The 17697-nt window shown below is 43.2% G+C and overlaps 1 protein-coding gene across 1 annotated transcript in view; it reads left to right on the top strand.

Moving 5' to 3' along the window:
- Nucleotides 1-1513: 1513 nt before the first annotated feature.
- The window catches only part of PARP12 (poly(ADP-ribose) polymerase family member 12), a gene marked incomplete at its 5' end in the record, with an annotated part of 29129 nt that continues 12945 nt past the window's right edge, over nt 1514-17697 (top strand). The window contains 8 exons of the mRNA XM_019543893.1: nt 1514-1654; nt 3260-3524; nt 6110-6211; nt 8942-9065; nt 12098-12281; nt 12857-12980; nt 15376-15472; nt 15922-16000. Of these exons, the coding sequence (XP_019399438.1) occupies nt 1514-1654; nt 3260-3524; nt 6110-6211; nt 8942-9065; nt 12098-12281; nt 12857-12980; nt 15376-15472; nt 15922-16000 (1116 nt within the window). The remainder of the gene's footprint in view (nt 1655-3259; nt 3525-6109; nt 6212-8941; nt 9066-12097; nt 12282-12856; nt 12981-15375; nt 15473-15921; nt 16001-17697) is intronic.

Genomic DNA, 17697 nt, shown 5'->3' with positions numbered 1-17697 from the left:
CAGCAGCAAGCAAACAGTGAGCAGAGGCTGCAGTGGAGCGGGGGAGGGAAGAGCCCTTTGCTTTGAGCTGGAATCCTACAGAGCCCTCCACAATATGCCTGCAGCAGGGGGTTGGCCTCCAACGTGGAATGCGGGCTGGATTCACATTCATACTCTGTGGCTTAAATCACATATCTAATCCAAGAGGGATCAGCATGCCATTAGTAAAACACAGACTGGATCATGAGCTGGATCCAGTCTGTGGATCTCTGCCTAGATCATTCACTGTTCACCTATTAGTTGCGGAGGGGAAGGAAGTAAGGTAGCATTTCAGACAGATCAGTAGGGAGAGCAAGTTTTATATACGCAAGGTGAGGAGCATGAGAATGCTGTGTGGACAGAGTTTGGGGAGATAACACCAACTTTGCCATGTGCTCCTCTCCTTAAACTTGTCTCTTATGGACTGCAAATATGTGCATGTTGGGGAGTTTGTCTGACTGCACTCCATTTACATAATGTCTTCTGGGTGAGAAAATTATACGGAGTGGAGCAGAATACAATCTTAATATGTGTTTACTTCTGAATACTCAAAAGGTATTTCTAATTCCTCATACTAACAACACAGTAAAGTATGTGCGTGTTTGCAGGATTCAGCCTAGATAGGAAAAAATGCTACTAGCACAGTAAAATTGTCTGAGGACTAGAGGCTTGGTTAAAGCGCAACAAAAACAACTTAAAATCTCCAGTGCAAACATGTCACAATTTAAAAGTAATCTTCAATTATGCAGTCACCTTGGGCATCTTTACATGTGCTCTGGAGTGGGGGGCGAGGGGTGGTGCATTAGTTAGAGCAGCTCTCAGGAGCATCTCGTGTAGTCAGTATCCTGCACTTCAGTATGGTGGTGGGGGCACTTTAATTAAAACTCATTGAATGAGCTTTAGTTAAAGTGCCCCTGCCACCATTTTGAAGTGTGGGGAGGCTGAATACATGTGAGGCTGAAGCTGCTGGAGTGTGCTAATTAGCGTGCTCCAGCGGGCTCGATTAATCAAGTCTGCTGGGATGTGTTCTAAATCGAACATGTTGGAGCAGGCATCAGGCACATGCCGGTGTGCTCAAGACACCGATAATAGACTGCAAACATGCAGAACCACCAGGATTGTTTATTTGTATGAGGCACTCAGGAAATTCCATACAGATTTTGAGTATTTCATACTGCTCAAGTTTAGGACTATAATGTCAATGGGTGATTTGGAAATGTGGACTGTTATTCTTGCTCCTTCTCTATTAAGTGAATATAATTACCAGGTGATCTGGTATTTATAAGCACCATTGTTGGCATGCTGTAATACTGCCAATGAGTTGTTCAGTAATTATGGCAGTAAATTGGAAATGGTATGGTAATGATCCTTTGAGTAATTTTTCTCTGAGACTAGTTAGTTTTGCATGCAGTATAAATTGTTCAATCTAATGTATCTCCTCTAGTGAAAATATGCTGATTCAGTTCACTTTCTTATGTGTCTGGCTTCTTAAACATGTAGGAAAGAATGCAAATTTATTCATAACCTACGATCGGAGCATAACTTACCTGTTCTGAAACACCATGGACTTCAGTGCTTAAATGATCGTGAACTATGCCAACTTCTGCTTCAGAATGATCCTTCACTTTTACCTGAGGTGAGCACTACTGCAGAATTTGCTGCTTCCTTCACAGTGTGTGTCACAAAAGGAGTAGTAGCATTGAATCATAAAGTTGGACTGGACCTCAGTGCTCATCTGATTTTAGCATTTGCTCTTTTCTAGAGCTGGCTAAATTCAGATATCATACAGCTACAGCCGGTGATGAGGAAAGTAATAAACAGCTTGAGCCCATGTACATTCTTGTGTGAACTTATCTTCACCTACTCTGAATAATTTCAGTAAAGTCAATGAGATTACTCAAGTTCATGAAGTTAAGCATGTGTAGGCATGCGTGTGATGAGGGCCTTCAATTTACATACCTCCCTCATAACTCTTGTTTTTGGATATCTTTATTGACCTCTACTATTTCAATTTCTTAAATCAGCGACCGATTGCAGTTCAGATTACAAAGTGCTGACAGAATTTTGGGGCAATAAAGTTTGAAGTATTAGTATTGTGATTTCATTATTTGGTAGCTCTTCTAAGACCCAAATCCAGTGAACATTAGAGGTGTGTGAAGCGGGCCCTATTCAATTTGCATTTGGCCTGAATCGGGGACAGTGAGTCAATTAATTGATTCGGATCACTGTCCCTGATTTGATTCGGCCAAATCCAAATCTGAAGATTCGATGCTGTTTTGGAGAATCAGCAATTTGGCCACAGGCACAGCTTTACGTGTTTTTTCTACGTACCTTGAGGTACCAGCGTGGCTTGTGAACGCTGCGATGCTGGGGCGCATGGAGCGTCCCACAGGATCATGGGAGTGCCCTCCATGTGCTTGGTGGCAAACCCGGAAGTGGACCAAGAGTACTTTTGGTTCACTTCTGGGTCTGTCAGGGAGCATGACCCAGGAGGCACCAGTTGCTGAGCTGGGGGGGTCACGAGGGATCCCTCTGCGCAGTCCCTGGTGGACATGGAAGTGGACTGGAAGTGCTTCTGGTCCACTTCCAGCTCTCCTGCCAAGTGTGCTGTGGAGCCTCCTGAGCTCCTGTGAGATGCACCATCCGCCCCAGCATCACAGCTGTCTGGTACCTTGAGGTATGTAGAAAAAATATTTAAAACTGTATCTGTGTCCGAATCACCAAATCTTTCCGAAATGTTTCCGAATCAGTTCGGAGGGTTCTGATTCAATTCAGAGAGATTCAAGAGTCCTTAGATTCGGTCACCAAATTGGGCTGAATCTCTGCCGAATCGAACTGGGGACCAAGCTTCACACAGCCCTATTGAACATACAAATAATTTCTTGAAAACAGCTAGTGCTACCGACAGACTGGTTTGACAGATCTTGAATGATCTTTAAATGCTCTAATGTAAACACAGCAGCATTTTCATTCCAGTATACAACACAACTTTTGTATTGTCTTTTAGAAAGCATTCTTTTCATATCCATAATATATGTCTAAAGTACTGAAACCTCCACTTAGAAAAGATTTTTCAAAAGAAACTAATAGTCTAACTTTTATTGACGATAATCTAGATTTTAGAAATTCATGTGTGTTTTTATCAAAGGCAAATTGTCCTTTTATTTAAAAAAGAAGTGATCAAAATACACTACTTTTGCTGAAACTGATATCCCTTTTTTTCCCTCCCTCCCAACTCCAGATATGTCCACATTATAACAGAGGTGATGGACCCCATGGGTCTTGTAACTTTAAGACAATCTGTATCAAACTTCACATTTGCCAGCACTATTTGCTGGGAGACTGCAGATTCGGCAGTAACTGCAAACGATCACATGACATTTTTAATCCAGAGTGTTATGAAAAACTGGAGAAACGTGGAATGACCTCAGACCTGATTAACAGACTGCCCTCCATCTTCAGAAACATGTATGACATCAAAAATGGCAACTCTTCACCAACCAAAGGTAGAACACTTGTATTATTTTTAAAAAATGGAGTAGAGTCAACCTAGCGAGCATAGCATTAGCTCAGATCTCTGCTATGTAGAAGCAGCTCAGTTTAAGATTTAGCTCTTTCTTTTGGCTGGGTCTTATTTCACCCAGTGTGTGTGTATGTGTGTGTACACATACATGCACACTATGAGATGTGTGTGTGTGTATGTATATATAGAAAGAGAATCCATTCAGTTGTTTGAATGGCATTTTGAGGGTAAAGGCAATTGACATTATTCAAGACGCTTTCTTAACCATGAGGCAGAAGAGTAAGATTTAGATAATAGATTCACCGTAGTTCTTTGGGCAAAGTGGAGGAAGGGGGTGAGACCAATATAAAGACAAGGAATGCTTTTCTTGGTGTGGTTTTGAATATTCTGTTTCTCCATCTTTATCTAACCAGTATTCAGCATGAGAAGCAATGGAGTGCAGGGTATTAGCTTTCAGTTTGTTTTCATTTTGTTTCCACTGAAGGTCTTTAAAATATTTTAAGTGTAATCAAAGAGCACATAGAAGAATAAAGTATATAGCTGTCCCTTTCCTCCTGTCCAGCTCTCTCATGTATTCTTTAAATGACACGGGTTCCAAACTGTAGATGGTGGTGGGCAAAATACAGGCTGCCAAGGGATTTTATCCAGCCTGCAGAAGGTCCCTTGGTCCCATGTGGCCCTGGTGTGGGGGGCAGCCTGGACTATGGTGCGTTCAGCCAGTCTCGCTGCCCCTGAGCACACAGCAGGGCTGGGGCAGTACAGGAGCTGGACTTCCCAGCAGCCCTGGCTTCACTGGCTCCTTCTGACTGCCGGACCCAGCCCTGCTGTGTGGGCACTCCAGCTCATCCAGTCTGCACCCGTTGCTGGGGATGGGACCCGTGCAGGCAGGCCCCGCAGCTGGGCCACGAGATGGGGCGACGGGTGACCAGGGGCTGGGGCCAGGGTTGCATGTCGTGATGGGCTGGTGAGAACATGGGGTTGGGGCCTGTGGCAGAGCTGGTTGTGGGCTGGGGCCAGATGAGTGACAGTTCTGTGGGTAGCTGTGTGCAGGGAGCAGATGACTGCTGTGCCCCGGGCCCTGGCTCCAGCCCCACATAGTTCCTGCCTCAAGATCTTGGCCCTACCTGCCTGTCCTGCTCATTGAGGCAGCTCCCCATGTGCCCAGGGCAGAGCTGCAGCTTGCTCCCTGCATGCCTCTTCCCGCGGAACCAGCTCCTGCCTCGGGTAGTAGGGAGTGTATCATGGCTCTGCCCCAGGCCCTGGCTCTGCACTGTCTTGGTCCTACTTGCCCATCTTGCTCCTGGATGCCACTCCCTGCTTGCTCACCCGTGGCTGCCACCTGGCCAAGCATGAAGCAGAGCCACTTTTGGTGAGCTGTTGCAGGTGGGTGGATATGCTGACCCAGCCTGCGACAGCTTGCCGAAACTCTCTAAGTGGCTCTCAGGCTCAAATAATTTACCACCCTTGCTATAGACTCTGGGTTAACAGATTTCTGGGTGAATAGCTGTTTAGGCCACCTTCCTTTAGAGGAGGGGTGGCCAACCTGCAATATAGGCAAGGCAAATAGCACAGGCTGCCTCTGTGTGTGGCATGTAGCAGGTTGGGAGAGAAGAAAGACAGCAGTTGTGGGTAGAGCAGGAAGCAGAAGGCAGAGCAGGAGATCAGGCAAGAAGCACAGGGTAGAAAGCAAAGTAGCAGGTTGGGCAGGAGAAGGGAACTGGAGTGGCACTTGGGTGTGGAGTTAATTTGTGACATGCTTCCCAAAACAAAATGGTTGGCCTCCACTGCTCTAGAGTGTCTGGAAACAACAAGGTTGCTGCTCTGCAGTAGCAATTTGAGTGATATCTGTTTCTCATGTTATTAAGCCAAGTCAGCCTGACTTGTGACTTCTAAGCTGATCCAAAGTGTTGTCCAGGGGGTGGAGGCAGGATTCCTAGGTTCTATTTCCAGCTCCTCCGTTGACTTACTGTGTAAAGTGATTTACCCTGTCTGCCTTATTTTTAACTCTCTTTTTGGTTATTTAATTATTGCAGTACAGCTACAAATTGAATTCAAGAAACTACACAGGCACACAGAGGCCAAACTCCAAGATAATGAATAATGGAATATGACCTGTTAGTGGGGTGTAAGAACAGCAACTGCTCCTGCTGCCTGTGGAGCTGCCACAACTGGCTCAGCTGTCCCCATATGCAGCCTCTGGCTGTTGCACCTCTGGTTTCTTAGATAGTCTAAGATGCAGCTTAGGCCAAATTGGGACTCCAAAAAAGATGGGGGACCTCTTTTAAACAGCCTAATCGCTTGGACAAGACAACAAAGTCTATAGCTAGTTTATGCCACTTAAAGTTCCATCTGAACTCTGTGTTATGACCTTGTTAGAGGATAACTATTGTAATTGTGTCTTTGATTATGTGTACAGAGGCAGCTTATACTTTGGTGCTCAGAGCTCTTTAGTTACAAAGCCTTTCTTTGTTTGTCTTTTAACCATAGTTGTGCTTTTTGGGAGCATTTGTCAAAACTAAACCTACAAAAGCCATTTATAAAAGAGCAACTCTGTTTTTCCTTTTGTAGTGAAAGGTGACAGTCTGAATGAGGTATCCACGATTCCAAATAATAACGAAAAATTGGAAGAGATCTGCTTATATCACATAAGGGGAAGTTGTAGTTTCCTAGGTAAGTCATGATGCTGGTGAGTCTCGTAGCTTCCATTTTTCCTTTTCCTAGTAAGGAGTGTAATAAAATAACAAATGTTCTTGGGAAAGTAGATGGGGAACTTCTGGCTTGCCTGGGATCCTAGTTTTCTCTGTTTAAAAATAGTAAATTCTCTGATTTAAAACCCCCCAAAATCTGTATTTTCTGCAATTAAAATGAAATGACACTAATGTATATATTTACAATTTTAAAGCAATTTGGAAACCTACAGTGTACCTATAATAAAATAAAATTTATAATAAATCCTAAATACCTACAAATTTTGCCATGTGATTTTGGGTTTTTTATCATGGAAAATAAGAGCTCCCCCTGCCCCCTTTGCTCACCAGGACAAAGGTCTAGCTATGGCTGTACCCCCTTACTGCTTTATGGTGTTGAGCAGCCCTGATATGCTGGTACCCTGCCAATTCCACAGCCCCCTTCCCCACTCCCCCCTCCCCTAGCCCTGCTGGAGGGGCCCTCCAGCTGGCGGGGCTGTGGAGCCAGGGACCCACATCCTGAGCCCCGGGTGTTGCCCACAGGATGTGGCAGCTGTTGTGGCAGAGCGTGGAGCCTGGCTTCCTCTCCCTCATGGATGGCATGGCTGGAGCGGAGCACATAGGAGTGGTGCAGATGTGGACTGTGGGCTTGGGCAGGGGGGGTTGGCTCCCTGCCACTGCAAGCACTCCTGGGATGGGGTATGGGGGGGCACGTGCCCCCAATTTGTGTGTAGGGTGGGCTTTGGCTCTCCTCCCTCCTGCCCTCCCCCTGGGGTCTCTGTGGCCCAGCGGGCAGGACCCTATGTGGCAGGGCAGAGTGGGGCTGGGTGCCATGGTGAGGTGCCCTCCATACTGCCACCCCCACTGCTGCCAGGCAGGCAGGCAGGGGGCACCTAGCCATGGCAGCATTGGGCTCCTGGCAGCCTTGAGCTTCCCTGTCCCACCCGGCTTTGCTGGGTCCCACCTTCTGGGTTGTGGAGGCCTGTGGGGAGGGCAGCAGGGCAGGGAGCCCAAGTTCACAGTAGGCAGCCCACCCTTGCCCTGCACACAGATCTGGGGGGGCATGTGACCCCCATGTCCTCCCCAGGCAGTGCGTGCAACAGTAGGGAGCCAGCCCTGCCCCCCACCCCCACCCCCTGGACAAGCTGTCCACAGCCCCATCCCACTCCCTCCCTGGGCTCTGCAACTGTGCATTCCAGCCCCAGTGCCCAAGGCCCTTGCATTGCCTGGGTTGAACTCTGCCAGCCTGCAAGGGGAAACCCACTGTTTCCTGCATATTTTCTCCTTAAAATGAGAAAAACCATGTTTTATCATGGTGAACAGAAAACCCAGATCCCTACTTATAACTTGTGAACCAAGGAATGCTGAATGAAACTAAAAGGTGGCAAAATTGCTAATGGGAAACACACAGTCTAATACATATTGTATGAAAAAGTAACTTGTTGCCACAAGAAGTCACCTGAAGCTAAGAATTCAGCATAATTTGGAAAGGGATATTGGCTAACAAGAATGTCCATAGTAATCATGATTTTGAAACACAAACCCTGAAGTGTGATGGTTTTGTACAAATTTCCAGTGAAGTCTAATTTTGAGCTCTTGTGCATGTGACCTCTTGTCTTCCTCTCTGCTAACAAAGAGTGGGAAATACTATCTCACATCTGCATTTGCGAGGAGCTTCTTCCAAAGCCTGTTGTGTTAGCCAGTATTGGAGACTGGATGCTGGACTAAATGGACCTCAGATACAATCAGTAGCTGTTCCTGCTATCTGCGTGGAGTATCTCCATCCCTTTTTTGTTGCTGTGTGTTTTCTCCAAGCACTAGTCTTAATTTGATGGTACCTCTTTCTATGATCTGTGCAGTGTAGCTTCTTTGACTTTAGCTGCTCTTCTGGGTCCTCTACCTTTTCCTTTAGAATGAAAACCATATTGAACTATACATACACATAGGTGTATAGATATATGGATTTCTTTTGCTTTCATCCTTGCCTCTGGAGGACATTCATTTTAGCTGAAGAGCTGAGCATATTGGCAGCTCTTTGTATGAGATCTGCCTCGCTCACAGAATACCCACATTGCAACCACCATACTTCTTACCAAATCGTTCCCATTTTTCTGGGCACTTTCAAGCCCATCAGGTCTTTGAAGCTTCTCAGCGAGCACCCATCATACTTACTCCCGTGCTCCTTTCCCAAAATGGAGTTCTGCTTTCTCAGTAGCACCTGCTTGGAGACTGAGAGGAGACCTAGATATCTAGAACTTGTGTGTCCACTGTCTATGTCTGGAAAATACTAGGCCACCAGACTGATTTCAGTGTAATCTTTACTGGGGAAGGAGGTGAGGAGAAACTGTTTTGTTTATTATGTGGTTATTATAGTTATTTCAATTAATGGTAAATAATTGTCCTAACTTTAAAAAACAAAACAAAAAAGCCCCAAACTGCAACATTAGTAGCAGCTGTGATACACAAGGAAAGAACCTAATGGGTCTAGAAAGAAATTATTTCTTCCAAAGAGGTAGCCTCAGGTAAAGCTTAATAATTTTGTTAAAGTCATCCAGGGAAGCTTTCACTTCTGCTGTCTGTATTCCATGGGTGGACACTTTCCATGGCTGTATAGCTAGCATCTTCAACAGAACTAGATTAAGATAAATTAACCCAAAAAATCAGTTTCTTTGTGCCATAGATCTAATTCAGTTCTTTTATTTTACCTTTTCAGATAAGTGTATCAGAGAACATTTTCATTTGCCATATCGATGGCAGATCTGTGATGGTGCTGAGTGGAAGGACTTAAAGGATATGGAAAAGATTGAAGAGGCATATTGTGACCCTCGTAATAACAGGTATAAACTATTAGCAGTTTACTAATGTTTGAGCCTGACCTTCTAATATGATAGTCAAGGGCTTTGACCTGTATAGCATAAGTTAACATAGCTCTCTTGAAGCTACTGCCTAAAATTGTTTCATTCAACCTAGTTCTTTTGACTTGTTTACATGGATTTACACTAGTGTAAGATCTGGCTTTGGATTCCAAGTTGGACCCTATGGGCTACTTTATAGAATTAATCTGTTAACTCAGCATTCTTTCCTCTGAGCTATTGCACAAGAAGTTGCAACACCTAGTGCTGCTATCATAAATAGTCTGAAATATTAATAGAAATGGATGGTAACATGTTGATGAAATTGACTTAGTCAAAACAAAATGTTATGTGTATTTTAGATCAATTTGAGTTCTGATTGCACATTCTAATTAGAATGCATTGAACCAGTCTTGATTAATTGAGTCAGTTGCTCTTTGTTCCTCGGCTTTCTCTAGGTCACCATTCCTCACACAGTATCCTATTTACTATGACTCAATGAAATAAGAGATTGAGTTCTAATTAGAATACTTCAGCAGCCTCAGTATCACATGTTTTCAGCATCCCCACGTTTCAAAATGGTGGGGAGGGGAAGGAGGATTTAACTAAAGCTAGTGTTAGCTAAAGCTCCCCCATTACCATTTGGAAGTGTGGGATGCAAAATACACAAGATGGTGCAGGCATTTTGAGTGGCTCCTGAGAGCCACTCTAATTAAAACACACCCCTGCCACCCAGAGCATGTGTAAGGATGCCCTTTATGGCTATATCTTCTGTCCTGTTGTTCTGAGTCTGGGAATAATGTGTGGCTTTTCTCTCATTTCACTGAGTCATCATGATAAGTAAGATACAGTGTGAGGAGCAGTGAGCAAAAGAAAGCTGAGGAACATAAAGAGCAACTGGAAAGGAGAGAAATATCTGCTTCAAAATTTTTGGAATTACTTATGTCATTCCAAGAAGGTACTGGGGGAAACTCATACCAATAAAGTATTGTTCCAATTATAAGTCAACCCCATGCTTTCCAATTCAATTTTAGGAAAAATTTTTCCTGTATATAAGTTGATGAATTACAGAAAAGGTCCTTGAACTGCTATTGTCTTTACAAAATCCTACTGGGGAATCAAATTACCAAGTAAAGGACCTGAAGGGTTAAATCTACTAAACATACTGAAATAAAAATATCCTGTGTACCAAAGATCATTTTGGCCAAGGCTGATCATGTTGTCCTCAGCCTAAAATTCCATATCAATACATATCAAGACATATATTTTTAGTTATTGGAAATTGATTACAGGTTTAAATAGAAACCGGACCTTATTAAAAAGCCAGATCTGAATTGAAGTTCTGAAGTCAAACAGCACTGAAATGCAGAGCCAAAACTGTAGATCCAGGCATCTCTGGTATTAGGCATTCATAATCCACATTTTCCTAATTTGTTGAGAGATGAGGTGAAGAAAAAAGTGGGTGGCCGCATGCATATTTTCTGACAGTTCTGTACTTTTGTTTGGTTGAAACATTCTAATTTGTAAGATCCAAAATGTTTCATTACTCTTTTTGAATAGTTTCAAATGAAACGGAGGAAGGGTTCAAATAGATCTTTCTGCCAGCTCGCCTTGCAGGGTGTCTACCTGCTCTGTGGCTCCAGTGGTAACTTGCAGGGTGTCTACCCGCTCTGTGGCTCCAGTGGTAACTTGCAGGGTGTCTACCTGCTCTGTGGCTCCAGTGGTAACTTGTTGCATAGACTGCACCAGAGCTGATGATCCAAGGCTTTCTTGCTCCCTGCTTCCTGCAGTGGAGCCCGGGGTCTGGAAGCCTCAGCCTGAAACAAAGCTCCTGATCTTATACCTTCACGAAGAAGGATTAATTCCTGCCTTCCACGCCAGTGGAGCTGCCTGGCAAGAACCCCAGGGAGTGCGGGATGGTGATTATCTGGGTGACCCAGCCATTGTGTCCCTTCCTTGTGTGAGCTGCAACCATGACAGCAGACGACTCTGCTAGGTACTCTTAAGGGGGACTGTCGTAAGAAGGTGACAGTGTGTGATGAGCAGATGACACCTTTTCCATACAGTGGTGGCCCTTAAGGGTGCCAAGCATAGTTCTCTGCCACTCCTGCATACAGTAGCCCCCTATCAGTCTGACTAAAGTTGTCCTGCACATTAGTTGAAGGTGAGGTTCTTTATGATCCTTTGTAAAGGGAAGGGATGTGGAAAGGCAATGTATATTTAGAACAGCAGAGTGGACAGAATCTGAGACATGTTTATGTGTTTGCAATGGCCTTGTCTTCTGATAAGCCATGGCCTGAAGAGAGTATGTAAAGACTGCTAGTCTTGACTTCCGAAAGATTCTCTTTGCTCAAATGATAAAAGCTTTTTGAGGAGAATGATGTGTTCTGTTACATGTCTATATCTAGTAGAAAATGAGTGGTGGAAATTCCAAAGAATACTAGAAAAGCTTTTAAATAACCATTTTTTTATGTTGGGTCAAAAATTATTCAAAGCCTGCTTTCTTGAATTCTTTTTATTTTCTTTTTTTGAAGTTAATGAGTTCTGAGGTTCTTGGCCATTATTCATATCGCAATACCACACCCAATACACATGCACAGCCAACATAGTATAGTCCCTACTTGAGAATGATTGACAGGCTAAGATAGTGGGAGAATTTCTATTCATAATTTAAATTAGGTTGGGGTATGTATGTGTAATAAGAAAGTTTACATAGCATTTATTTTATGTTATGCCTGTTGTTTTATTTTATCAAGAGCAACTGCTGCCATGATCCCTTAAATATAATTATTGCATATGGTATTGATGTTTAAGATACATATTGTAATGCAAAATACAATACACACATGTTGTGGGAATGTGAATTGAGGTTGCTGTGGGAATTCTAATTTGTGCTTTACTGTTGGACAGTAAAAGCTGCTGATTTACAAACTACATTCTGGAAAAGTTGCAAGTATGTTCATCTGACTGGTGCAAAACATTTTTAACCCTTGACTTATTCTCTGGTTTTCATGCAGCACTCCTGTGAGTAGCTCTGTGTCAGCGCTCATAAAATTTCAGACTATGACCTGTGACTCTAGAAAAGTTAGACGCCTCTCCACAGAATCATCTGTGACCAAACCCCCTCATTACATTCTTACAACAGAGTGGGTGTGGTACTGGAAGGATGAATATGGCCTGTGGCTTGAATATGGAAAACAAGTAAGTATGGTAATGAAACGTAACTTCCTTCACCATTGCTTTAGAGTTGTGGGGCCTACTGGAAGCCACATGGACTATAAATGTGGAGTTGCTGCTGTTTTCATTTAGTAGTCTGAGACTGACACTTAGGCTTAGATAATTAGTAGTAGGAGACAGAGAGAGGTTAATAGAATAGAGTCAGTTAATTTAGGTTAATCATCTTAAAGATAAGAATGCTCATTATTGATTGAAAATTATTACTGATATCTGTTCAGTGAGTTGTATGAAATAAGGTACCACAGGTGCTTCCACCTATATTCACTGCTGGAAATTTTAACCTTTGTCCTTTCTTGATTTGTTATTTAAAGTTCCAGGTTTCAACAACACTTTATTTCCACCTTATCATCTGCCCCATTTTAGAATATGGGAAATGTTTCCCTGCATGCCTGGTAGTTTCTTTGTTTTTCTGGTTTACTTAAAGGCCAGTTGCTAGTATGTCGGTCTGTATGCACCAAAACCACAACGCAATATTTTTTAACTTGCTCATTTTTAGAACAATCAGGAAAATCTTTTCTTCTTTGATTCTGACCTGGCAGGATGTTGATCATGCTGCTGCTACTGTATGTAGCAGTGACCTGGAGAAAGCTTACCTAGCCAAAGAGTCTCCAACAGTACTGCAGTTCAAAGCTGGGAAGCACGAATATGAGATCAATTTTAAAGGTACGTTCGGTTTTATACTTCCTCTCAAGTATGTTTCAAGTCTGAAAGTGTATTACTTCAGGAAATGCAAGATGTGCAATAGTAAAAGGAAAAGGGTATGCATTAAAGGCCATGCAGTCAGAGTTTCTCACTAGGGAGAAACTGGCACTCCTATTCTAACAAAAGAGATCATTTTAAAAACCTCCAGTGCTAGATTTTACAATGCCAGCCAACTTGGTAAAAGTAGTATCGCTGAGATTACCACCCTCAGAAACTTATGGAGGACTCTGGCACATTGCTTTGGTGTCTACTAAATTGCTATTAAATAGGCTGGCACTGATTAATCTCTTTCACAGGGCTTTCTCTTTGCTAACATCACAAATGTCATTTTTACATTGAGATAGCTACCCTTCCCCACCAAGAACCTAGGCTTACATTGTCAAGCTTGTTTGTCCTATCTCTACTTCTTAACTGAAAATAGAGTCCAGGATCCAAGGGCTGCTTTAATTTCCAGTAGCTGTCCCTAAGCAACTGAAGTGCTGCTTTTTAACTCAAAGTATCTGGAATATAATTTTTTTCTGTAGATTCTTCTGGTATATCTCTGCCTATGTGGGAAGACTGAAATCATGAGTTAACCATATTGGAGTTTGAAGGAGTACTTCTGAGGTGTTCACCTATTCAAAGAGAAATGTCCCCTTTTCCACCTCTCTGACCTCTTTCCCAGATCTGCTAATGGAGGAGCAGGGTAGAGACACCTGGCCTGATCAGTTGGCCCCTCTACTCAGACCCATCAGGGTCAGCATTTGTCTTGAATCTCTGCTGCCAACATTAGCAGAACAGCCAGCAAGGGAGCACACTTCATTCTGTACACCCATTTTCCTTCTGGAAGTTGTATTGGAGCTCAGTTTCTCAAGAGCACAGATTCACATCTTTCTCTGAAGACATAATATAATCCTAAATTCCCGCCCCCCCTTCCTGAGTTGTGGGTTTTTAAATGCAACATAAAGTTCACACTGATCTAATTCCCTAGGCTTAGATCCTGTGGATTTTTCTCCATAGTACCTCTCACTCTGAATGAGGGGCCTTATCACACTTTAAAGCTTGGTGGGGAATATTGTATCCACTTGTCAATTCATACTAGTAATAACTAGTATTATTGTAGAGAAGAATAGCTGATTAACAGGGTGACTGACAAACCCTACATCTATATCAGCACCAGAGGGCAGGTTTATATCTGCTGGCTTAGCATAAAGTCAGGCACAGAGAAAGAAGTTTCCTATAGAGAGGACAGTCCATAGAATTGGTTTGGCCCTGGCATAAGACAACCTTTAGGCATGTTCTGATTTTAGGCACTGTTATAACAGACTGGACAGAATTGCTTGGACATCTATGTCCCAGCCATACTACTTCCGGTCTAATATCTCTTGCATTGAGGGGTTGGGGAGGGATTTATGTTTTATTATAAAGCTTATAGGTCTCTCAGAAGCAGACCATCAATCAATCAGGGAGTGGAGGCAGAGAAATAAGCCCATAATAAAGTAAACTAGGAAAATCCTGGGATAAATATGATTTAAATTTCTCCTTTCTTTCTTTTTATTTTGAAAAGAGGTCATAGTCTCTCAATTCTGTTTTAAAAGTTAATTTACTGTTAGGGAGCTTGGGATGAACACAGCAGGTTTTTCTTTAAAACAATTGATCAAGGAAGTATCTTCATTCTTGTAAGCATCACCTGTACAGATTAATTATTTGCCGTGCTTAAAAAATATTAACAAGTGAGGGTTGTTCCTTCAGTTTCATTCTTTCTTATTTTTAAACTACAGACAGTCTTCACATGCACTATATTCTACCTATGCAAAAATGTGGCTAACTTTCTGTCCAAAAATGAGCTTACACTTTTATTAGTCAGTAAGTCTTAAAGCTCAGCGAGGCTCAGTGCTGGCTGTTCAGCAACCTATTGGTGCAGTTAGTGACTATGCAGAGTTTTCTAAGGGGACAAAGTATACCTCACCGTTGACACCTTTGACAGTTTTAACAGAATGGCAGAATTCTAAACATGGAAAATATAACTGATTATCAGTGGTCGTTCTAGGTGAGCCCCAGTAGCACAATGAGTTAGGGATGCTTCAGAGGTGAAACCTATAGCACATCCACTCTCTTCATAGTCCTGGAAAATAAAATACTATGCATCAAGTCCATCGCAGTTTTAAGAATAAACTGAACAAACTGAAATTGGAATCCTGCCTGATCCACAAGGCAGACCCCGGTGTAGTCTGCCCTGTGCTGCTACAGTGTCTTCTCCACACACAGTAAGAGTAGAGCTCAGTACCTTTTGGCTATCTTGGTAGGGAGGCCCAGTGCATACTTTTGTCTCTGTGTGACTGCTGAGGAGGTAATTTGCTTCCTGTACTGTTTTCAGACATGGTCCAGAAAAACCTTCGCTACAAGACGGAGAGAGAGATTTGCAGGAGACCAAAATTCATCTCTCCACAAGAGGTTGAAAAGAAAAAAATCAGGTACCTATAGTTACTCTGCTCTGAGGTGGTTGATACAGATGCCTTCATGAGCATAGGAGTTTTCTCTAACAAAATTAGAGAAATCACTTGTTTTCTCAGACAAAATTAGTTTGTAGTGTAAATTGGCACTAGTCTCTCTTCTGTCATTTTATTTACTCTGATCCCAATTTAGCAAAGTGCTTAATTACATCCCTACCTATAAGCATGTGAGTAGTCCTGTTGGTCAAAAGTGAGGTGCGTTTTAAGCACTTTGCAAACTTGGAACTTTGTCTCTCTTGATTTATGGTGCTTTTGATGGGCCATATTGTTCAAGTGAACTGAAGATGCAGTTCTGAAGTCTTGGGATATACTGGCTTATCCTTTATATTTGTTGTGTCCTAAACTTGGCAAAACCTTATAGTCCAATGCTCTCCAGAAAATATTAAGACTCTCTTAAATATCTCATACAGTGGGAATCAGCATTCAGGAGAGTGGAAGAACATTCCAGACCACTGGGACAAGTCTGTCTTACCAGAAGTTGGATATAAGGTATGTAGCTTTTGGTTTCTGCCTGACCATATACAGCTTCCTTGAAATGCAGGTTCAGTGCCCTCCTCTGTAGACGCCCACCTTAAGTAATATTTATGGTTTTGAACCATGCTGGTTATACACAGCAATCCACAATATTGCTTGCCAGTCCTGTAGATCAGTGTTTCTCCACCTGTGGGCTGTAACCCAAAAGTGGGTCGCAAGAATATATGAAAGGGTTGCAAAGAAACTTAAAAAATGGATTCTCATGAAATGAAGGAGAACACACACACACTTACACACACACACACACACACACACACACGGGGGAACTGGAGGCAGCTGGTCGGGAGTGAGGGGCACTAGGTCGGCACTGGCCACTGATGTTTACAAATAGGTCCTGGCACAAAAAAGGTTGCAAACCACTGCTGTAGATCCACCAAAGCTAACTTAAATAAGTCAGCCTAGAAATGTGTTAGTATTTAGTTAAAACAACTAGGATGGCACATTTTTTCTGAGAAAGTCAGGCAGTTGACTAATTACCTCCAATGTCTGTACATGAATGCACAGAGCCTGGGAAACAAGCAGGAAGAACTGGAAGTCCTTGCACAGTCACAGAACTATGATGTGACTGGAATAACAGAGATGTGATGGGAGCTCACATGACTGGAGCACTGTCAAGGTTGGATATAAACTGTTTGGGAAGGACAGGTAGGGGAGAAAAGGAGAAGGAGTTGCGCTTTATGTAAAAGGGCTGTATGATTGCTCAGAGCTCCAGTATGAAACTGGAGATAGCCCTGTCGAGAGTCTCTGGGTGAGGGTCAGAGGGGACAGCAACGAGGGTGATGTTGTGGTGGGGTCTGCAATAGACCAAGAGGATGAGGTGGATAAAGTTTTCTTCAGACTGCTAGTGAAAATTTCCAGATCGCAGGACCTGGTTCTCACAGGGGACCTCAGTCACCCTGACATCTGCTGGGAGGGCAATACAGCAGTGCACAGGCAATCCAGGAAGTTTTTGGAAAGTGTTGGGACAATTTCCTGGTGCGAGTGCTGGAGAGGCCAACTAGGGGCCATGCTCTTTGTTGCGCCCCTAACGCCGGTGCACCCTTGACCGGCGAGCCTGGGTCGGCACGACCGGCTTGGTGCGAGGAGGGGGATTTATGACCAGGCAGGTGGGTGATAACGGTGAGCAGGAGTCAGTATGATTTAAACACAACGTGATGGTTTCACAAAAGATTTATTTTACTTACGCTTCTGATGTGCTGGAGCGTAGGCAGAGGAGCTGATTGATTTAGTTACAGCATGCAGATACCATGTTACCCAGCATTTACAGGGTGGGTAAGTCAGTTGCTTCCGAGCAATTCATATAAGCCGTTGCAATCTGCAGATTACTAAGAGCTCTTGATAAGAAAGATAACGCCAAAGATAGAGAGATAAATGGACCGATAAGATGAGATACGCCAGAAAGATAACATAGGCGGAGAGATGCATGATCTGTTCTTCTTGAGTGTATACATGGTTCTCTGCTGCCTGCTTTGGGCGGAAATTCTTTCAAAGTTTTATTTGACACAGCTGACCAATTACTATACGCCAATCATAAATAATTAATGAGTTGGCACTTGTGCTTTCTTTGTTTGCTCAGGTTTCATAAAAAAGGGGGGTTATTTTTACTTGGGTGTTACTGGTTCTGTTTGGTCACAGGATGGCATGCATAGCAT

The sequence above is a fragment of the Crocodylus porosus genome, unplaced genomic scaffold, assembly GCF_001723895.1.
Source record: "Crocodylus porosus isolate Cpor-Errol unplaced genomic scaffold, CroPor_comp1, whole genome shotgun sequence".
Classification (NCBI taxonomy): domain Eukaryota; kingdom Metazoa; phylum Chordata; order Crocodylia; family Crocodylidae; genus Crocodylus; species Crocodylus porosus.
Note: the sequence above shows the minus strand (reverse complement) of the source record. Positions and strands in the feature narration are given on the sequence as shown.